This window comes from Apiospora kogelbergensis, assembly GCF_038363985.1.
Source record: "Apiospora kogelbergensis strain CBS 113332 chromosome Unknown utg000002l_segment0_segment0, whole genome shotgun sequence".
NCBI lineage: Eukaryota > Fungi > Ascomycota > Sordariomycetes > Amphisphaeriales > Apiosporaceae > Apiospora > Apiospora kogelbergensis.
The window spans coordinates 4,169,150-4,190,627 of NW_027117419.1; the positions used below are offsets into that span (position 1 = coordinate 4,169,150).

Here is a 21,478-nt window from a genome sequence, read left to right on the forward strand (position 1 = left end):
GGGGGAGCGCTGGCCTTCGGGGTGTAGCAAAAATAGCCGGGGCTCCAAATCAAGACTTAGCAAGAGCAGCCTTCTTGCTGGGGTTGCTGGGTGTTGGTCTTGACATCGATCACTGTTTGCGTTCAGGGTTAGCTCATAACTTCCAAACACGTGCGAACCCTCCCCTTATCTGGTCTCCAGCTTGCGGGTGTGTTATGAACGTACTTTGCGAGGTAGCTTGCGAGGCCGCCTCGGAGCCCTCCATGCCGGGCAGGGCCTGGGCTATCCTCCGGAAGAGGGTCTTGACGTTGTGGCCGAGCTTGGCACTTGTCTCGACGAACATGAGGTTGTTCTTCTTAGCCTCGTCCTCGCCCTGCTGCGTCGTGACCTCGCGCTTGTCGTTCAAATCCGTCTTGTTGCCCACGAGCACGATGATAACATCGTTGCCGCGCTCCGCCCGCACGTCGTCGATCCACTTCTTGGTATTTTGGAAGGATTTCGCGTCTGTTGGGCAAGGCAGAGGTCAGCTATTGTCTTCCGTAGTCCCATCCGACGGGGGTCCTCTTTTGTCGGTGAAGCGAAGGAAAAAGGGTGGATTAACGTACTTGATATATCGTACACCACCACGGCCACGCTGGAGTCGCGGATGTAGGAAGGAATCAAACTCCTGAATCTTTCTTGTCCTGCCGTATCCCAAAGCTGTAATCGGACGGTGCGGTCCTCGAGGTACATGGTCTAGCCGTCGGTTGTTAGTGCTACTGTAGGTTGCATTGCGTTGTCGGAACAAAGGCTGCGGCTTCTCACCTTGGAGAGAAAATCGATACCAATCGTCGCCTGGTACATGTTGTCGAAAGAGTCGTACATAAACCGCGTTATAAGGGATGTCTTGCCCACTGTTGAGTTGCATCATGGTCAGCCAGTTCATCTTCTCCGGCCGGCGCCACCTCCGGCAGTGACATTGAAATCGAGGGATCGTTGCGTACCACTTTGTTCGCCAAGAAATACCAGCCTAAGAGAGCAGGTTAGCATCCATCGTTGTTGGCCAGGCCAGCAGCAGCAGCAGCAGCAAGACAGGAGGGCGTGCGCCGTACTTGAACTTCTTCAGCGGGTTGTTGAAAGAACCTCCTGCCCCGGATTGAGCCATGTTGACGGTTGTGGTAGTATGTTTCGCGTGGGAGAGCGGGTGGTGGTGGGCGTGTTGATGTTGAAGAGTTGCAGATGCTGCGTAGAGCTGTTGGTTCACCGTTGACGGTGTGATGGTATATATCGGTCGGTTTGTACGAAGGTCGGCAGAGACAGGCGCTTTTGGACGACTAGCCCTCCAATCAAGCTAGAGGGAGTGTCGACTAAAACGAAGCGGTGGAAACAATGGGGAGTCGTCGGATGCAGGAGGAAAGGGGTCCCTTTCTTTTCCTCGCTCGGGTCGGAGTGGATCTTTTGCTTGGGTGGCAGGAAGAGGGGACGTTGAGAAAGACAGAGGCTAGAGAGAGAGAGAGAGAGAGATCAAAGAAAGGCGGGCGGGATGAATGCGCTACTGCTATTGGCGATGGCGGGAGCCGAGCAAAAAAGGAGGCACTGGTGAAGAAAAAGTCATGAGTGCCAAGTCTGAATGCATGCGAAACAGCAAATGTCAGTTCGAGAAACCGATGCAAAGTGCGCCGTACTCGGGAGAAAGCAATGACGGCTGTTCCCAGCAATTGATTGATTATCTGAACTCTGCTACTGTCCAGGCTATGTTGGCTGCTGCAGCTGCGGGACACCACGTTGCACGCTGCTGTAGCCGGCCTTGGCTTTTCCCTCTCTCTGCCTGTCGCCTGTTTCCCCATCCAGTCTCATCTCCAACAGCCTCTCTGTTTCTTTCGGTGTCAAGTGTCAAAGTGTCAATAGTCGACATGCAACTCGACGGATCCCCGTGCCGCCGTCGATAGACTCTAGACTCCTCACGACCACTGAATTGCTGCCACCTCTAGCACCTTAAGCCACTAGACCGCTGAAACCCTTGTACTTTTTTAGTGGACAGGCCGCTGGCGTATCCGCATTTGTGTGGCTGGTCCGCCCGATAAGAGTTTTTATCAGGTTTTATCGGGCGTGCTTATCTGAACTTTTTCCAGGAAAAGCATCTGAGCCATTGGGAAATTTTGCGGCAACCTCAGCAACCCGTCCAAGTCCCCGCCATTCGCAGCGAGTTTTGGGATTCGACCTTTTGATCAAGACATAGCAACTACGCTCGGAGCGCTGCACCGAATTTCTTCAATTATGCCCGTTCTAAAAGCCCCAACGGGCTCGGCCGACGCCCCTGCCACCTACAAGCAGCCATCGAGGAAAGGCAAGAAGGCTTGGCGCAAGAACGTCGATGTGACCGAAGTACAAGATGGTTTGGAGGAGCTGAACGAGGCTATCATCAAGGGGTACGCAACCGACACTGCAATCGATCAACATTAAATGCACAAAGCACTAACCTATTCACAGCGGCCTAGTAAACGAAAAGCCGTCTGAGGAACTTTTCGCCCTCGACACGGTCGGCGATTCCTCCATTTCCAAGCGATTCCCCAAGCACACCTCGAAGCCCCTGAAGTCGGACGAGATTCTCGCCGCCCGATCAGTCGTGCCCGCCGTCGACTCCCGCAAGCGATCCAGCTCCAAGACGACAGATGGCATTGTCCCCGCCAAGCGTCTCCGAACCAACTATGTCACACACAAGGAGCTGACACGGCTACGCAAGGTCGCCGACGGCCACCACGAGCTGACCGTCGAGTTCACCGACGATGTACACGACCCGTGGGCCACTTCCGTGGTAGAGAAACAGCCCGAGGTGGAAGCGGTGCCCGATATTCGCACCGAGAAGAAGAAGGCCCCTAAGTCCATTGCCCAGGCGCCCATCTCGCTCGCCGCCAGCGGAAAGCGTGTCCCCGCCGTGGTGAAGCCGACGGGCGCCTTCAGTTACAACCCCTCCTTCCCCGAATACGAGGCCCGTCTGGCCGAAGAGTCCGAAAAGGCCATCGCGGCCGAGAAGAAGCGACTGGCGCAAGAGGAAGCAGATCGTCTGAGGCAAGAGGCTGCGGCCCGGTCAGCCGCCGAGGCGGAGGCGGCCGAGGCTCGGGCGCAGCTGTCCGAGTGGGAAGAGGACTCGGAGTGGGAAGGTTTCCAGAGCGGCGGTGAGGAGCTCAAGGTGTCCAACAAGCGGCCCGAGCGGAAGAACCCGCAACAGCGGAACCGGATCAAGCGACGCAAGGAGGAAGAGCGCCGGCTGAAGCACGAAGCCAAGACGCAAGTGAAGAAGGCGCAGCTCGAGGAGATCAAGAAGCTGGCCAAGGAGGCGCGCGAGCGGGACCAGTCGCTGGCGCTGATACAAGCCGAGGCGGCGGGCGAGGCGTCGGACGCGAGCCTGGAGGAGACGGACGACGCCGTGCGGAGGCGACAGCTCGGCAAGTACAAGGTGCCCGAGAAGGACCTGGAGCTGGTGCTGCCCGACGAGCTGGAGGAGTCGCTGCGCCGGCTCAAGCCCGAGGGCAACCCGCTCAAGGAACGGTACCGTAGTCTGATCCTCCGGGGCAAGCTCGAGGCCCGCCGGAAGATCCCCTTCAAGAAGCAGGCCAGGATGAAGGCCACCGAGAAGTGGTCCTACAAGGACTTCCAAATCTAGAAGGCATGGGTCGGCATGGGTCGGCACGGGTGTAAAATAATTAAATACCAAGAAAGCATGTTATGTCAGTTGGCCTACTGGGTCGCATCTCGCGTGATTCAACCTATCATTCAGTCCGGCCCAAATCTGAATTATTAGCTACGAGTTCGTCTGGTGAGATTTGTCTAGTGAGGTGGCCGCCAATACTGGCTAAACAAGGTGAGGATTTTGTATTTCATTAGCACGACAGGCATTTATGGTGATGATGGCGGCGACCTTCAATGTCTTGGTATTCCTAGATCCAAGCGTTCTGAATTTCTGCGAGATGCCTCATCCTTCATAATTTTCGTTGATTTATCACGGCTTGATGTCTCGCAGTGCTCGCGGCCAGGGGAATACCACTTCAATGCACGGGCAATCCTTGAAGAAGCACATGCCGAGCCTCCATGTGCGGACGCGCAGATGCGGCACACCGGTGCTGAGCCGGGGCTGTTCGAGATCGACCTCGAGCGAGACGTGGCGGTCTATGTCGTTAGGCTCGTGGGCTTCGGAGCCCTGGACGCGGGACCAGGCCGAGGTAAACACGAATGCCGGCGGCGGCCATTGAACGCCCTCATCTTCGTCAGACCACACGAAGACGGCGCTGTACGGCGAGTACCCCCCTCCGAATCCCAAATGCTGCCAAGCCTCAGCTTCCGACCTGAATCGATTGCTCCTGCTAGCTCAGCAGCCATACGGTGGAGATACATCTCAGTAAAAGTGGCGTAGGTCTTGCTCCCCGCCTTGTGAGCATCATCGGCGAGATATTTATCAGTTTGATCTGCAAGAAAACGGTGGCGTTGCTTTTTCAGATAATGCACCAGCTGCTGTAGGCACTTTCGTTCATCCAATATTGATTCGCCTCTCGGGTTTCTGATCGGAGGTAGCTCCCGCTCAAATTTCGAGGTGTCAATAACACGGCTGAGTTTCCATATGTGCCCCATTGTCGAGATGCCATCTGTCATCAGCTCCACGTCGATAAGTCGGCAGCTCTTGTTGAATGTTAGCGGCCGAGTGTAATCTTCGGGGGCGCTGAATGCCTTGAAAAGCTGTCGTCTGAGGAAGTGCGATACTGTTAGCGGCACTGTAGAGGTTTGACTATCATCACTGTTGTCTAGAATCTCGCCATTGAGTAGACACATAGCGAGCACCGATAGACTGAGGCTGCGATTCTGCTGTATAAGCGCTTCGACGTCTAGCCGCGTCGAGTACTGGCAGCAGTTTGCAAGAATAGCCAGCCGGTCCCATGGGTTCGACAACCCGCGCTCTTCGATATCGGTGACCACTGTCGGAGTCATTGGACTTGACGCAGGTAGAATGGCCGCATATCTTCCAGCCGCGCGGAGCACATCTTTAATCCGCTGGATATCGTCTGGCAGCAGCTTTCGCTTCACCCGGTTCAGAGCCAGACATATATATGTCGCTTCTGTGGAGAAGGATACGGATTTAATGCACAGCTCGCCCGGCATTTTACCAAATCCCCTTAAGGCACCGCTTCGGCGATTCCAAGGAGGAAGTATAGGGGATCAGCAGCCGCATCGGCCTTCCGCCACGGTAGTTTTCCTGGAATGTCCAGGCGCGGCGCCACCATAAGTCCTGGGTAATATCGTGTAGCAGCCGCAAAGCACGTATCGCCTCCCCAAGCTCAGTAGGTTTCCAAAAGGGAGACTCAGATCCGTTGTCGGACTTGGCGACGAGCTTGCCCGTCATGATTAGTTTTAGGAGGTGTAACTCGGATGTTTCTTGCATGGGACGCCCCAATAATGCAACGGGATGACTGCTGAGCTGGTAGACGAGATCCATAGCTTGCAGGGCATCGCGCTTCTCAGTGCAGCGGGAATGATGGGCGCAAGTATCACCGTCGCACTCGTCTTGGCGGATGCAGTGGGCGTCGATCCAGAGAAGCTGGACCTGAGCGTAGCGCATGTAGCTTAGAATGCGATCAAAGACGCAGTCTCGGACTGCTGAAGATTTGAGGCCTTGACTATCCCAACCCTCTACCTGGTATTTTCCGGACTTTGGATCCTCATGCTCTGAAGACTTCCAAGTATAGGATAGCGCGATATACTCTTGTTTGTCGAAAGCATTGATTTGACCGCGGAATAGCTTTGTACCTCTTGGACTGAGACACTGGAGGCGCCTGATTATGGGGAGGAACTTCTCGTGTGGTTGCTGATTGTGCCTACTTCCTATGTCGACGAGCTGCGAGACGATGGATGCTCCGTGGTGCAAGCTGAGTTCGTGAAGCGACTGACCCTTGTCATCGTCATTTGTGCTTCCATCGTTATCCATTATTCCTTGAATAGAGACCAATTTGAGGATGGCGACGTCGGAAAGATGCTTATGCTCTGATTAACTTAATGCCCTGCGGACGCGCGTATTAAAATCGAACGCGTCGCATTTAGGCGGCAGCGTGCCACCAATCTGTGTGCTGAGTTAACTGGCCTACCATTGCGTCACGCCAGTCTCCTTGCTGAATTTGATTGGATACGGGGGCGCCGACGTGCAGATGCACCATAACTATTATTTCTGCCTCCCCTTAAAGTCTGGAATCTATAATACATCCACCCCACCCAACCCGTGCCGAATGATAACCGCCAGAGCTCGTGCAGTCTAACCCCTGAGTGAATGTCTAAAGGCAATCGTCTATAAGGAGAATATACCAAACTACACACAAAGTGCCCTACTAATGTACATTCTACTGGCGTAACTCATTACCCAGCTATTTCATGGTCTGCACTGTGGGTGAGAAGCCGGAAGTCTTCCCCTAGCGGACCAGATCTCGGCAGAGCCGGGATCGGAAAACAGGCTCCCAGTGCACGTCCAACCGCCGTCTTGCTCCGCCCTATTTGTAACGAGCAAGCGTCTAGTAACGGCGACGACTAGGCTAAAAAGATGTACACCAGTTATGCCTCGCTATTTTCAGACCTCCCAATACTTGACTATATATGGACTACTAACATAATTACGCATTGACGCGTTGGAAAAGACGAAAGCAACGGGAAATCCTAGAATGCAAACAGGTGGGCATCAGCGACAGGCCTGTAATTCTGTAGCTCCACATACCACACGCCCGCTTCCACTGCCGTGGAAATAGAGTTTGCTCGGTTGGGCCGGTATGCATTCTTTCCACGCAACCCTGTGTCGGATTATCGGGCTTGGGACGCCCCCGAAGACCTGATATCCCCGACCCAGTTGCAACTGCGAAGCTATCCCCGAGAATCCTGTCCGAAAGTAGTCTTGAAAAGGCCGAAGACTGGCCAAGTCGCCTATATATAACACCGATGATCAAAAGGATGGTTGGTGAATCTTTTCTCATCAAGTATTGAGACCAAGCCTCTGAAACAACCCCTACTCGAAATGTTCGGTCTACTCGACATCTATGACCCCCGCGATGTCTACGTCCGCCTTAGCTTGACGGGGGTAGTCTTACGTGTTATTATAGGAAGTCTGGGCCTTGTGAGTTTATCTTGGGATTCTATCCCCGAACTATTTCTAATACTGTGTAGAGCTTTCTATACTATCTCCTCATACTCCCACTCTACAATGTCTTCTTACACCCCCTTCGACACACACCCGGTCCAAAGCTATGGGCGATGACGCACATTTTCTACTCCAGGAGCGTCGTGAAGGGAACGGTCCATAAAGATCTCTTTGAGCTCCACCGCGCTTACGGCCCAGTGGTTCGCGTAGCACCCAACACCGTCGATATTCTACATCCAGAAGGCCAGAGGGATCTTAAAGGCCACCGGAAAGGCGGCCTGAATGAGAACAAAAAGGATCCTATCAACTATGCGCCAAACGTCAAAGATCTCTTTGGCGCCCCCCGTGAGGAACATTCGATGCAACGTCGTGTACTATCCCACGCTTTCTCTGCCCAGGCTATGGTGGAGCAGCAGCCTATCATCAGAGGGTATGTCGACAAGCTCTTCGCAGGCCTCCACAGGACGTCTCAGAACGGAACACAACTAGTAGAAATGACGTCGTGGTTGAATTGGCTTACGTTTGACATTGTCGGCGACCTGGCCTTCGGCGAGCCCTTCGGGTGCCTGGAGAACTCGAGATACCACCCTTGGATATTCCTCACTTTTGACGCCATCAAGTTCGTCCGCATACGAACTGAGATACAAAGACTCGGACCTTTAGTCTCCCTGCTTCAAGGCTTCCTGATCAAGACCCTGACGAGAAACCACGACGCGAACTTCGAGCTAGCGGCTTTGTTAGTCCGTAAAAGGCTTGACTCGGGCTCAAATCGCCCAGACTTTATTGAGAAAATGATTGAGGGTGGGAAGGAAAAAGACCATGTAAGGCCCCGGACGAATATCCTCCCCCTGTAATCTCACACTGACCTCCATGTCTCAGCCTTTTTCTTTCGAAATGATGGTATCGAACTCGGAGCTCATCGTTGCGGCCGGCTCGGAAACCACTGCATCGCTTCTTTCGGGCGCCATTTACTATTTAACGTTGAACCCCCAATCCCTCACCAAGTTGACTGACGAAGTTCGCTCCGCATACGAAAATGAAGCCGATATTGATCTGCTGAACACACAAAACCTTGTATACCTTGGTGCGGTCGTCAACGAATCTTTGCGAATCTACCCACCGGTGGCAGGTAGCGGACCCCGGGTCACACCACCTGGGGGTAGCATGATTGCCGGTTATTATATCCCCCAGAATGTACGTATGAGCATGGATTTGCCTTGAGTAGACGCTGAAGATCCTGAACAGACGATTGTTGATATCAACATATGGGCCGTCCACCATGACCCAAACCTGTTTACACTGCCAGATTCTTTCGTTCCTGAGCGCTGGCTAGGAGATGCGCGTTTCAAGAATGACAGGCTGGATGCTGTCGAGCCCTTCTCCGCCGGGCCGCGTAACTGTATTGGCAGGAAGTAGGTCACTTCCACACGCCCCTATTCTGAAGTGAAGAGCTAAACAAATCCATTAGTCTTGCATATGCTGAAATTAGGATGGTCTTGGCTCGGCTTGTCTGGAACTTCGACATGGAAATCAGTCAGGAGGATAAAGATTGGGTTGTGGATCAGAAAATCTACACCGTCTGGGAGAAGCCTGAGTTGCATGTGTGGTTGAAGCCTAGGAAGGGAACTTAGGCCATTCCGAGCATTGAGAGGAAGCTTTACGCCCTGGGCAACTGCTGAAGAGTTACGGAATGGCCCATCGTAGCATGAAGGCTTAGTGTTGGATAGTGTTTAACATATGTTACATATGATCTGGTGGCTACTTTTCTGTCTGTGGGCTCGACGTTTATATAACACTTTAAAGCGAGGTCTGCCCTGCATGACAACAAGGGCTTTGACACCTTCCTTAAAAGCAAAAAGACGACCTAAGCTGAACATCCCTATTGCTATTAAACACTGCCTGCATAACTTCTTTATCTGCCTAACAGTGTCACAAGAACTGTGTAGGCATGAAAGAAATTGTTATCAAAACTGAAATGTATATAGCAAATCAAGAACTCCCACTTCATCTCCCATCGTCCCCCAAGCCAGACAAACACGAACAACCATTCATTCCTGACTTTACAATCAACATTTCTCCAAGGTTAGTATTCTATTTCTTTTTCTACCCTATTCCAAGAACTCAAAACTAATAATCGAAGTACAGAATCTTAAAAGCCCGATATTCCTTACAGGGTAACTTAGAAAAAGTTAAATAACCCGATCACATAGATATCATGGTGTTAACTAAAGAAATCCCGACAAAAGTCTCACAACTGGTTCAATCGCAGGCGTGGTTGGATCAAACAATGTACCAGTCGAAACTGGAGACGAAACTACAGAAGAATGCCCAATGGGAAGACCTACGCAGAGACTGCGAGCGCCACTTGGCCGTAATCCAGAAGGGCGTGGACCTCATGGGGGACGAGATGAGCTACCTGGCCGAGCAGATCCAGTACCCTACCCCAGGTGGACACGAAGACATGACAGCGACGGGGACGGAAGCCAACACCATCGATTTGAAGGTGTTACTTCCAGAGGTTAACGCCCTCAGAGCCCGTATTGGAGTCCCAAAAGCTGCGTACGCCCAAGAGCTGGATTTGGCTGGCCGCTTTGGCAATGCCAAGTTGCAGAAGATCGCATTGGATCTCGAGCAGTTAGACAAGGACGTCCTAGGCACGCGGAAGAAATTTGGGTGGGTGTGGTAAGCAGCACCGGTGAGCTGTGACATAGAGAAGCTAGTTACAGATTATGCGGCGGTGCAGCAGAAGTGAATCATGACACGTCATAGCAGGGGGTCCCTGACCGTCTGGTATGGATCGGTAAAGTAGTATCAACAATGAAAAACATTCATGAATACGATTTGTCACTATTGATGGGTACGCAATTTAAAGCTCTTTGTCCTCCTGGGCTCGCTGCAACAGAACCCGTAGAACTATTGACCGAGCAACTTATCATGTACCATTACTCGGGCACAGGATGGCTTTCAGCCGAAACCCCCGATAACCATCTAAACTTGGAGGAGACGTGATCAGACGGAGACCGTTTCAAGCCTGGCTCCCCATAGAAGTTCTCTCTGTACGTGCCGCCCGGGACAGTATAGCCGTCCCAAAACAGACCTCTTCGTCGCAGTTCAGGCAGAAGAAATTCAATGATATCTTTGAAAGACTGTGGGAACAGTGCATAAGCCTTGAATCGTGATGTTAGTTAGGCGCTCTCCAAGGAAACCTCGCGATATGACACCAAGATATCTTTATTACAACGTGTAGACTTACGAAATTAAATCCGTCGATATCCGCCTCATCCACCCACGTCTGCAGTCCGTCGGCGACCTGTGAAGCGGTGCCGACAATGACGGGGCCGTTGCCGCCGATGCTGACATGCTCAGCAATCGTGTGCTTGGTCCACTTCTTGGTACCTGGCGAGAACTTCGCATAGGCCGTGACCGTCGATCTAGAATCAGTTAGCGCTCAAAAGCACTAGACATCACGCCCGTGGCAATCGACCTACCGGACGGCATTGCTCTCCACCTCCCGCAGCTCCTCCTCGTCGCCGTACTGGTCGAGATCAATGCCCGTCCAGCCGCCAAACAGCGCCAAGGCGCCCTCGTGGGACGCGTAGCGGCGGTACTCGGCGAGCTTCTGCTGGGCCTCCTCCTCGGTGCGGCCCAGGACGGGCGTGACGAGGGCGAGGAACTTGATAGCAGCGCCGTCGCGGCCGAAGCGCGCGCGGGCCGTCTCGCGGATCTCGGCCACGGCGCCCGCGCATACGGCGGGCGCGTGGGCCGACACGAAGACGGCCTCGGCGTGCTGCGCCGCGAACAGCTTGCCCGCCTTGGACGTGCCCGCCTGCAGTACCAGCGGCGTGCGCTGCGGGCTGGGCTGGCAGAGGTGCGGGCCCGGCACCCGGAAGAAGGCGCCGGCGTGGTCGATGCGGCGCACCAGCTCGGGCGCCGTGTAGACGCCCCGCGCCGCGTCCAGCTGGACGGCGTCGTCGCGCCACGAGGACTCGAATAGCTTGTACATGACTCGCATGTACTCCTCTGCTTGGGCGTATCGGTCATCGTGCTTTTGGTTCAGGTAAGTGTTAGCCACTACTAGATGGAACGGCGTTGGCTAGTTGCGATGGGATCGTACCTGTGGCTGCTCTGTTCGTCCCATGTTCCTGGCTGCTGAGTCGAGGTAGCTGGTCACGACCTGTGATGAGGTCAGCTATGGTGGCCTAGTGCCTTCAGGTAAGCACATTTGAACTGACGTTCCATCCCAGTCTTTGTACGGGTGTCTTGTTAGCAAGAAATTGAATCTGAATGCGGCAGGTTGAAGGAAACATTACCTTCCTCCACTCAAGTGGTCCACAGTCGATAACCGCCTGGCCAGGTGGTACGGTTGCTCGTATGTGGTGGAAACGGTAACGCCGAATCCGATGCTCTTGGTAACGGCAGCCATGGCGGAGACCACGGCCAGGGGCTCGTTGACAGGCCACTGTGCGCCCGAGATGATGGCTGGGTCCAGAGAGCCCTTGTATACATCGTAGCCACCTGCGACATGTGTCAATCAGCTAGTTCCGCTGCGGTGTGAGAAACGTCTATGTCACCTAATACATCAGCGATGAAGATGCCGTGAAACTTGGCCTCCTCGAGGAGCTTGGCGAGCTCGACCCAATGGCTGACCTCATTGAACCTCGAGGATTGGTCATCCGGATGGCGCCAGAGACCCGGAGACTGATGGCCACTGCCTACAAGAAGGGACCCAAACACATCAGTTGCAGATCCATAAGAGATTTCTGAGGTTGATGGAGAACGCGAAACTCTTACACATCTCGACAAAAGCATTGAGCACCAGACTCTTCTTACGCGGTTCGGTGGAAGACGTCATTGTTGGTACACTTGAGGCTGCTGTGATTCGCTTGCTAGAGAGACACGTTGGCTACTAGATGTGTAGGTACACACCTTGCTTCGGGTTACGTGGCATGCTATATGTAATCAGGAATATCCGGCAAACTGACCGTACATTCTCGGCAGAGGCCCTGCGATAAACGGAGTATAGCAGCGGGGGTTGGGGTTGGGGGAGATGGCGCAATAGCACCCGGGGGATTGCACAATCACCCATGGCATACATGATAATATTTGATACCCCGCGATGTTGCTTCCAGTCCACAAGGGCGCAAATTAAACTATGCCGTTTACGCCCAAAACTAGCACTCATCCAACCCACGATCTTGCTAGTTTCCAGTTGCGTGCTCCTACTTCTGCACTAGTCAAAGTTGACCCTTCCTGGCACTGGGCCCTTTAGAACAATATTTACTTGTGAAATGAGATAAGTCACACATTCCTACTAGAAAGCAGTTTAGATGGAGAGTTGCTATAGGTAATTCCCCAAGATTTGTGCTTGAACGTACTGCGACCTGTCCGTGGTATCATACGCAAGACGGATGATAGCAGCTTTCTTTATGCCGTTGATGCCGTAGGAGGGCACAGTAGCGGTATAGACACAGTCAGAACATTAGATGTAGCACTGTTTTTCAAGTGCCTTTAATGCCACCTTTACCACCTGTGACGTCGTGGTCGGCTTCCTCATCTTCCTGTGTCCCTTTTGCCGACACAGAACCAAAACCTTGCACGACCAGCCATGCTGGATAGATGGAGAAGGCCCAGAGCACCAGGTTGAAATAGACGCCCCCGACTTGAGCGAAGATGGTCAAAGACGTCAGCCCATAGCTCAACGCCTGCCACGCGGACTCTGTTCCCCGCAGTAAGGCGGCGAACCGAAGCACTTCGGTTTCCCCATTGGCGATATGGGATACCATGAAGTACCTAGGAGATCGTTAGTTTTAGCAAACCGAGAGATTATAGAGAGCCAAGGGTGTCAACGTACAAGTATAAATAGTTCACCTGGAACGCGACGTTGAGAAGAATGTAGACCGCAAATGCGTTTCCGAAGCCAGGAGTGGCCCAGTCGTACGTTGGCTGAGTCTCGCGGAAGCGCGAAACAAGCACCGCAGCCCAAATCCACCACGCCCCTGAAGCAATTGTGAAGAACCAAAATGCATAACGGCTGCGAGACTTCACGGACAGGCGATTGTTGTCAAGCCATAACTGCGGACCGGTCAGCCAAAATAGCTCTTAATCTTATAGAAGAAGAGGCCGGGGGGGGTGGATTTGGGTTCCTGATCTTACCCCTGCAGTGTTGCCAGCTAGGATTCCGACTACGCCTCCAAGGAATGACCCCAGCGCTCTGGCGCGGACAGAGAACCATACTAAAGAACACGATTATCAGTGATCAGGACGGATGTAGAGCCGGCGGAGTGGACTCACAAGCGAGATATGTGAAGAAGACAGCCTCGGCGAAAACTGCCTGACCTATCCACAGCAGGATCAGGAGGAACTGGGGTCGAAAGAAGTTCTTTGCCGTGGCCTTCATCTCCTGCCATGGCTTGTCCACAATGGCGAGCGAGACTTTCACCCCATCGCGTCGTTCGACCTTGCTCGGCGAAGTCAGGAAAAATGAGACGATGAGCCCGAATGCCTGGAGAGTGATAAAGATCAGATAGACAGTGTACGAGACCTTGCCGGCTTCATTCCGGTCGGAATTTAGACCAATGTTGATGGCACCACCCATGACCTGGCCAAGTAGACGGAAGGTCAACCACCAGCCCAACGCTCTTCCTTTGTTCCAGGGCTCGGGGTAGGTAATGGCGATGGCGGCCTCGACGGCCCAGAAGAGGCCAGCCGAGATGCCGCACAGCACAGCGCCCAGAAGAACCAGCCATTCTACACCATACCGATTGTTCAGGTACAGCCCTGCGGCATAGGGGGCATAGCCAACGCTAACACCAGTAATCGACACCGATCAGTCATCGGGTCGTGGCAGGACGACAGCTTCAGGGAATGAAGTGAGTGAGACTTACGTGCCCAAGCTGAGGGCGTTCTTGATCCCGATATAGTGGACTATGGCGGTGGAGAAATAGCAGGAAACAACCATGAGGCAGAATGTCGACGCGTTTGCAGCGTTCACCAGCTGGGGCGACTGCGACCCTCCAGCACCAAGAGAATTCATAGCACCCCAAAGACCAGGAGCAAGTAGGTTACATAAACCAAGAATGGTCATGTTATACATGGTGGAGCGATACCATTTTACTGGTTGGTAAGATTAGCTAAGGTGCCAGAGACAGGACTTTGCGTTTTGCGTAAGAGAGCATACCCGGATGATTTCTGCCTTCAACGGGCTCCTCTACGCCGCTCTCATGGTTTGGCAGTTTACTCATGTTGTTAGAGATGTAATAGTTGACCAGACCTCTGGTAATGATGATTGAGGGCCACAATGATGAAGAATACTGTTCGGAATTGTGCGAGTACATGCTGTATATCGACGATGCGCCCTAGGTGAGGAATCCTCTACATATATGACGGCCTAAGTTACAATAAGACATGAAGGCCTGCTAGATATCCGGTAGTACACAACCAGACTATGATACCTGCCACTCGCCCTTCGTATAGACCGTTTCCACCACATTAGGTAGCTCTAATACCGAGGTATCACTTGGTCGACCTGGGTTTACGGTTCGTAGCTGACTGGCAAGAGATATGTCTCTTGGAAGTATGCAGGATCACGAAGATGGACCTGGACAGCACGTCATCTCGGGGGTGTTCAGAGTAGAAAACCTCTACCAGAGAAATACTGATGACGTGATATTCACGTTCCTGTCATTGGACGTTGAGATGGATTTAACCATGCTTGCGAGATAAGGATAAGGTGGATCGGGTTCTTTTACATTCAAGCATCACCGTTCTGACCATCTCCTGGACCTAGGGTGCCCTCGCGTTGGGCTATCATAGCAAGAGGGGCCATTTCGCATGGCGTGATTGTAGCACCCGAAAACATCATCGTGCCCTCCTCCACCTGCGGCAACCCCAACCTGCACCACGATAAGGAACCCGTAAACATCACATGCTAATACAGGTATCGGATTGCGAATTGGTCTCGAGCACCCAGGCTTGGCTGCAATGACGCGACGTGGCACAATGTGGCATTCGCCTCCGACTCCGGCAGCAACACAACGGGGTATGACACTTGCGGCTTGCGCACCTCCGGAACCAAATCTGTCTATGACATGGCCAGACATATGCCAATAACGGGTTGACTTTCGATATGAGCTTGAAATACACGAGGTAGATCTTAATGGTTTAGGCCCAAACCCACCAAGGACTACTATACGAAAGGGGGAACATCTCATTTCAACACAATATCTTTACCGATCGAACTTGAAATACCCTTTGAGAATGACCGCCAAGGAATCAACGCCTGAGGGAGAGGGACGAGAGTTGTCGCGTGAGCAGTTGGGCTCATCCACCCACGCAGCAAGAACCGCAATTGGGATTGATTCGAAGAACCCAGATCACCAACGCCAAACGCATAGCTTTAGAAGCCTCGAGCTTGAACAACGATATATCGATGAGCCTCGGAAGTTGAGGGTAGTGGTCGTCGGCGCCGGACTGTCGGGCGTCATCGCAGGCGTTCTTCTCCCAGCCAAGGTTCCGAATCTCGAATTAACCATCTTGGAAAAGAACCCCGATGTGGTAAGTGTCGTTCCGACGTATCCTGAAACATTAAAATCTCATTGGTCATGAATAGGGCGGAACTTGGTTCGAGAACAAGTATCCGGGGGTGCGCTGTGATATCCCGGCACATGTATACCAAACCAGCTTTGAGCCAAACACGCAGTGGTCCGAGGAGTTCGCGCAGGGTGCGGAGATCAGAGAGTACTGGCAGAAGCTCGCCCGGAAGCATGGTGTCTATGAACGCCTGAAGCTTTCACACAAGGTTACGGGTCTAGACTGGGATGCCAAAGATTCCGTCTGGAAAGTCAACGTGCTGGATCTGCACCGTGACGAGCAATTTATCCAGACGGCTGACTTTGTGCTGACGGCCATTGGTCGGTTCAACGATTGGAAGCTCCCCGAGTATCCGGGTTTAAACGAGTTCGAGGGTCTGCTCCGACACACATCCAACTGGGACCCCAGTTTCGACCCCGTCGGGAAGCGGGTCGCCGTGATAGGCAACGGGGCCAGTGGCATCCAGGTCGTCTCCCACCTTCAAAAGAAGGTAGCCCACCTCGACCACTACGCGCGGAACCCGACGTGGATCGCCGAGTCGTTCGCGGGCGACAAGACAAGCCTGGAGCCCAAGCCGTACCCCGACGAGCTGCGGCGGCGCTTCGCCGCGGACCCGGCCGCCTACACGGCGTGGCGCAAGGGGTTCGAGGACAAGTACTGGCGCGGGTTCGAGACGTGGCTCCGGGGCTCGGACCGCAACAACGACGCCCGCGTCGCGCTGACCGAGAGCATGCGGCAGCGCCTGCTGCACCGACCGGAACTGCTCGAGCCGCTCGTCCCGGGGTTCTCCCCGCACTGCCGCCGGCTGACGCCGGGCCCGGGCTACCTCGAGGCCATCACGGCCGAAAACACCGAATACATACAGCAGCGCATCGCGCGGTTCACCAAAACGGGCATCGAGACGGAAGATGGCCGACACCGAGAAGTCGACGCCATCTTCTGCGCCACGGGCGCCAACGTCGACATGATCCAGCCGTTCCCCATCCGGGGCCCCAACGGCGTGCTTCTCTCGGACTTGTGGCGCTCCGAAGAGAAAGGCGGTAGCCCTGGTTTCCCCTACACATACATCGGGGCGGCGACGCCCGGGTTCCCGAACCTGCTGTTCGTACACGGGCCCAACGCCGCGGGGCGGACCGGGTCGGTGCCGCACTCGGTCGAGGTGCAGGTGGCCTTCTTCGCGCGCGTCCTGCGCAAGGCGGCGCGGGAGGGGGTGCGCACACTGCAGCCGTCGCGGCGGGCCGCCGACGACTTCGTCGAGTACTGCGACGCCTTCTTCCGGTCCACCGTGCTGACCGAGTCGTGCTCCTCGTGGTACAACGGGGGCCGGCCGGGCGCCCGCATCCACGGCCTCTGGCCCGGCAGCGGGGCCCACGTCGAGCAGGTCCTGCGTGAGCCCCGCTGGGAGGACTGGGAGTACACGTACTTGAACAAGCATGGGAACCGGCTGATGTGGTATTTTGGGAACGGGCAGACTCGCAAGGAGGAGGATCCCGCGTCAGATATGACACGTTATGTTCGGGATCCCGCCGACATAGACTTGTCGACATTGCACGATTTGTGAATGTGTAAAGTATTTTGAGCTAGGTTTGAGCTAGGTTACTGTGTAGTTCATGTATCTCTACCAATATCTTGTCACACAGTCTAATAGATTATTGCATGGAATAGGATAACATTCAACTACTAGTACTTAAGCAGATAAAGGATCATACACATCAATTTCCCGTAAAAGCTTTACATATAATGTCGTGGTTCAGGGAGTGACTTGATATATCAATATCACAAACGCAAAGTTTGTAAGAAGTTTGGGAGAAGCAAGATCATCATTCATAGCAAACTGATCTTTAAAGTATCTACTATAATACTACGACAGCCTTACCGCCACTTATCTCTCCTCTTCTCATCCGATCTAACCCTACGTTGATCCCATCGAATCCTTGCTCGACCGCGATGATGTCCGGGGGCACGAGTGCCCCTGTCTCCAGTAGCCTCTCCAACCACGAACTGAGGGCTTCCCCGACCTCTGGGCCCTCGTGATACAGCTTGATGGGAACGGTGTGGTAAACTACGTCCTCTCCCGCTGGCTCTTTGGGTAAGCCCGTAAGCCCGACCAGGTGAGCGCGAGGTGCCACCTTTGAGGTCCGGGGCGACTGCCGCGGCGTCACGGGCGCGCTGTCGAGGCCCGGGCCCTTGACCACGTCGTCCCCGGGCGCCTCCTGCCGCAGCGCCCGGCCGAGCGCCGCCGCCGAGTCGCGGCCCCGCGTGTCGAGCGCGAACCGCAGTCGCGGGCCCAGGCTCGCGCGCAGGATGGCGACGGCCCGGTCCGGGTCGTGGCTGTCGACGAGCAGGTCGGGCCGGAGGTGGGCGTGCTTGCCGCCGTCGTGGTGCGGGGCGGAGAGACGCAGGCCGTGCTTAGCCGTGTCGACGAGGGTGACGACGCGCAGGCCCGCGAGCCGTGCCAGCTGCACCGCCAGGTTAGCCGACGTCGACGAGCCGCCCCAGATGGCCACCCAGTCGCCGGGCAGGGCGCGTTCGCCGGGGCCCAAGCCCTCCAGGCACTCGGCGCGGATGTCCTCAGGCAGCTGGTAGCTACCACCCTTGCCGCCGGGAGAAGAAAACGGCTGCTGATACTTTTGGACGAGCTCGAGCAGGTCGGGCCCGTCGGCCGTGTGGCTGAAGTCGACGCCCATACAGATGCCCAAAGCCAGCGCGGCGGCCACGAAGGCTACACCTAGCGTCGCGGCTGACTGCAGCGGTACGGATGACGGGATGCGCACCGTGTTGAAGCTTGACGACACGACGTATTCCTGGTAGGCTGCCTTCCTGAGATCGCGGTAGTCGGTGGAAATACATATAACCTTTAGATAGGGTCAGTGGTCCGGTACGATAAATGGTAAATGTGAGTTCGGTGATTCGTGGGCCTTACATTGTCGCCCTCCTTGATCCGCGAGGTGGATTTGGAAGTCTGTATCACACGACCGGCCAATTCCCTGCCTCCAGTGTAGGGCAGCGTCGGTATTCCAAACCCGAAGTCACTGATCAGAACACACCGTGTTAGCTTCCCCGTGGCTAAAAGAGCTTGACGCGAAACAGATTGTTGCGTAAAACGTACGGTGCTTTCCAGTCGATCGGGTTCAGTCCTATCACATGCGACTTGACAAGTATCTCCCACTCGTGTAGAACCTTAGGCACGGCACAATTGTGATCAACCAAATACGGTTGCTTTAATGAACGCAGCACGGCAGCCTTTTGCATTCTTGGTATAACATCCATGGCTATTACCGAGTCTCTTTCGGATCTTGGTCTGGACTGAAGTAGGGAGTGAAGAAAGTAGTACGTTGGAACGACCCTTATAGGTGAATGCAGCGATTGGATGGAACTGTCCGAAGCTCGTTGGCATGGGGCCTGAGAAGAGAACTATACCACCTGTCAAACTCATAAGCAACAAACGTCACCCCTTCTGGACACAGGGCCTCATTCGTATCACATAGCGATATCGCAGAGTAAAGAAGCATGTGGGGTACTCGTCCCCCCATGATCGCGCCCCGAGGTAACAGTTCGGACTTAACTTCCGATAAGGAGGATGGCGTGATTCCCCAAGTTCAAGGCATCACCACCTAACAACCGCAAGCTTGCAATCACGTCAATCGTGGGTGGGGCTGTTCCTCCCTAATAAGCTGCATTGACAAGGGTGTTGGCGATTGTGGATGACAAATAGGGGGAATGATCATATTCACCAATGCGCGGTAACTACATATTGCGATTCACTCCGGTTCTGAGAGAAGAATAAATTCTTTTCCACTGAATACAGTCCCGGTAATCAGCTTGTAAATGCCACATAGTATCTCGTATTGGCTATTCGGGGAGATGATGTAACGTCACACATCAACTGCTGTAAACGGCGAAGGAGACAGCTATAGCAATTAGCATCCACTGGACCGAACCCTGCGACACAAAGTTGGTCGGAATAGGTATCCTCATTTAAAGTGTTGAAGGTAGAAGAAGTCTACGGTATTATAGTTAGAACATTACGAATTCATAACTGATAACTAGGTTGTAAGGACCTGCTTTGTCTATTATTATGTGATGCTGTGCTCGTGGGGATATTCGACCAGCTGGGTTGTAATGTTCATGCGGCCTCATCAGATGTGCCGTTATTATTTCCATTACCTATTCCTGCCTTCGCCTCGCGCTGTTTGATGCCTTCATATACACGGGGCAGAATATATCGTCCGTAGTCCACTGCATCGTTGAAGTTGTCATAACCGCGGATGGAGATGAGCTCGCACCCAAGGTCGACGTAGTCCAGGATGGACTCGGCGACGACGTCGTACGATCCAACCAGCGCCGTGGACGCGCCCCGCGCGCCGGTGGCTGTCACCGTGGGGTACCACAAGGCGCGATCCTGGACCTCGCCCTTCTTCGCGATCTCGAGGAGCCGCTGCGACCCGACGTTCTGGGGGCCGCCCTCGCCCTTGTTGCCAAAGCTGAAGGGGCGCGTCGCGGTGCCCTGGCCCCGCTCCAGAGCTTCGAGGGTACGGTGCGCCTTGGCCCAGGCCAGTTCCTCGGTCTCGGCCACGATGGGCCGGAAGGTAACCCAGATGCGGGGACGGTCCGTTGCCGGACGCCCGGCCTTGTCGGCCTCGGCGTAGATGCGGTCGATCTGCTCCTTGGTCTCTTTGAGGGGCTCGCCCCAGAGGCCGAAGATGTCGCCCAGCGAGCCGCCGACACGGTAGGCCTCGTCCGAGGAGCCGCCGACCGAGATGGGGATGGAGCGGCCGTTGACGGGCCGCACCTGGTTGCTCCAGCCCTTGAAGGCGTAGTGCTTGCCCTCCCAATCGAAGGGCTCGGCCGACGCCCACCCGCGCTTCAGGATGCGGATGTACTCGTCGAGGCGCTCGTAGCGCTCCGCCTTGGCCAGGAAGTCGCCCTCGCGCGCCTGCTCCACGTCGCTGCCGCCGGCAATGAAGTGTACGACGGCGCGCCCGCCGCTGAGCTGGTCCAGTGTCGCCAGCTGCTTGGCCGCCGTCGTGGGGAACATGGTGTTGGGCCGCAGCGCGATGACGACCTTGATCTTCTTGGTGACGGCCGCAATGGTGGCGCCGATGGCGAACGGGTCGAAGTACCCGGACGCGTAGGGGATCAGGGTGTAGTGGAAGCCATAATCGTCGAGCGTCTTGGCGTATCGCACCAGGTACTCGGGATCGATAGGGGCGCCTGGGAGTGGATGGATCTCGTTGGAGGCATTGGGAGGGGTCATGGAGATGAATTCTGTAGGCATGGTGGGCAAACAGGCGGCTTCAAAGCCAAATCTTCTATAGGTCTAGATATCGTAGTATGATGGCGTGCTTCACTGCCTTGGTGCCGGGTTTCGTTTTCTGGGGGGATACAGAAACTTGAGGCTCAACTAGACTATCTCCAAGCCTACTTCCAATATTTCCGCTGTCCGCCTGCCTGCATATATGATGCTATATGTATAAGCATAATCTGATGTGTAATTACCCCTCTTTCCTCCACCCCTTTGTTTTGACATCAGCCCTGGTGCAGATTGCGCCATCCCTACATCGGGCAAATCAAGACCACGCTCAGCATTTGTAATCCCTTATCGTGCCATGAGTACTTCGTGTTGGCGTTCGACAACTACAAATTTGTGCAATCTGCGGTGCTATGTCGGGCTAACACTGCTAGTTTATACTTATGATGTCCGGTGCTCTGTCAAACCCATACCTCGACCTTAGGGGCTTCCTTGACCTTCTGCATAGGATATCT

The 21,478-nt window shown here is 54.4% G+C and overlaps 10 protein-coding genes across 10 annotated transcripts; 4 read left to right on the top strand and 6 right to left on the bottom strand.

Annotated features, from left to right (window-relative positions):
- Positions 1-56: 56 nt before the first annotated feature.
- On the bottom strand, positions 57-1,123 carry PG998_004278 (Ras-like protein Rab-6B; the record flags this gene model as incomplete). Its single annotated transcript, XM_066871096.1, has 6 exons — positions 57-112; positions 205-483; positions 585-714; positions 784-872; positions 963-988; positions 1,071-1,123. The coding sequence occupies 6 exons, from the start codon at positions 1,121-1,123 to the stop codon at positions 57-59; spliced, it is 633 nt and encodes a 210-aa protein (XP_066734846.1).
- A 1,112-nt stretch (positions 1,124-2,235) lies between these two features.
- PG998_004279 (60S ribosome subunit biogenesis protein NOP53) lies at positions 2,236-3,622 on the top strand (the record flags this gene model as incomplete). The annotated part of the gene is made up of 2 exons (XM_066871097.1): positions 2,236-2,387; positions 2,449-3,622. 2 exons carry the CDS (start codon positions 2,236-2,238, stop codon positions 3,620-3,622), a joined length of 1,326 nt encoding a protein of 441 aa, XP_066734847.1.
- A 336-nt stretch (positions 3,623-3,958) lies between these two features.
- On the bottom strand, positions 3,959-5,932 carry PG998_004280 (uncharacterized protein; the record flags this gene model as incomplete). Its single annotated transcript, XM_066871098.1, has 3 exons — positions 3,959-4,301; positions 4,349-4,942; positions 5,115-5,932. 3 exons carry the CDS (start codon positions 5,930-5,932, stop codon positions 3,959-3,961), a joined length of 1,755 nt encoding a protein of 584 aa, XP_066734848.1.
- A 1,068-nt stretch (positions 5,933-7,000) lies between these two features.
- Positions 7,001-8,754, top strand: PG998_004281 (cytochrome P450; the record flags this gene model as incomplete). Its single annotated transcript, XM_066871099.1, has 5 exons — positions 7,001-7,099; positions 7,150-7,944; positions 8,003-8,317; positions 8,369-8,535; positions 8,592-8,754. 5 exons carry the CDS (start codon positions 7,001-7,003, stop codon positions 8,752-8,754), a joined length of 1,539 nt encoding a protein of 512 aa, XP_066734849.1.
- A 656-nt stretch (positions 8,755-9,410) lies between these two features.
- PG998_004282 (uncharacterized protein) lies at positions 9,411-9,809 on the top strand (the record flags this gene model as incomplete). The annotated part of the gene is made up of 1 exon (XM_066871100.1): positions 9,411-9,809. One exon carries the CDS (start codon positions 9,411-9,413, stop codon positions 9,807-9,809), a length of 399 nt encoding a protein of 132 aa, XP_066734850.1.
- A 256-nt stretch (positions 9,810-10,065) lies between these two features.
- PG998_004283 (Nitrilotriacetate monooxygenase component A/pristinamycin IIA synthase subunit A) lies at positions 10,066-11,975 on the bottom strand (the record flags this gene model as incomplete). The annotated part of the gene is made up of 8 exons (XM_066871101.1): positions 10,066-10,290; positions 10,377-10,554; positions 10,612-11,168; positions 11,238-11,297; positions 11,356-11,368; positions 11,434-11,638; positions 11,695-11,835; positions 11,915-11,975. 8 exons carry the CDS (start codon positions 11,973-11,975, stop codon positions 10,066-10,068), a joined length of 1,440 nt encoding a protein of 479 aa, XP_066734851.1.
- Positions 11,976-12,621: 646 nt separating this feature from the next.
- PG998_004284 (uncharacterized protein) lies at positions 12,622-14,457 on the bottom strand (the record flags this gene model as incomplete). The annotated part of the gene is made up of 6 exons (XM_066871102.1): positions 12,622-12,913; positions 12,975-13,195; positions 13,277-13,356; positions 13,415-13,926; positions 14,008-14,236; positions 14,301-14,457. The coding sequence occupies 6 exons, from the start codon at positions 14,455-14,457 to the stop codon at positions 12,622-12,624; spliced, it is 1,491 nt and encodes a 496-aa protein (XP_066734852.1).
- A 922-nt stretch (positions 14,458-15,379) lies between these two features.
- Positions 15,380-17,273, top strand: PG998_004285 (uncharacterized protein; the record flags this gene model as incomplete). The annotated part of the gene is made up of 2 exons (XM_066871103.1): positions 15,380-15,676; positions 15,732-17,273. The coding sequence occupies 2 exons, from the start codon at positions 15,380-15,382 to the stop codon at positions 17,271-17,273; spliced, it is 1,839 nt and encodes a 612-aa protein (XP_066734853.1).
- A 292-nt stretch (positions 17,274-17,565) lies between these two features.
- PG998_004286 (uncharacterized protein) lies at positions 17,566-18,982 on the bottom strand (the record flags this gene model as incomplete). Its single annotated transcript, XM_066871104.1, has 3 exons — positions 17,566-18,567; positions 18,636-18,744; positions 18,822-18,982. The coding sequence occupies 3 exons, from the start codon at positions 18,980-18,982 to the stop codon at positions 17,566-17,568; spliced, it is 1,272 nt and encodes a 423-aa protein (XP_066734854.1).
- Positions 18,983-19,838: 856 nt separating this feature from the next.
- PG998_004287 (Alkanesulfonate monooxygenase) lies at positions 19,839-20,990 on the bottom strand (the record flags this gene model as incomplete). The annotated part of the gene is made up of 1 exon (XM_066871105.1): positions 19,839-20,990. One exon carries the CDS (start codon positions 20,988-20,990, stop codon positions 19,839-19,841), a length of 1,152 nt encoding a protein of 383 aa, XP_066734855.1.
- Between the last annotated feature and the right edge of the window lie 488 nt (positions 20,991-21,478).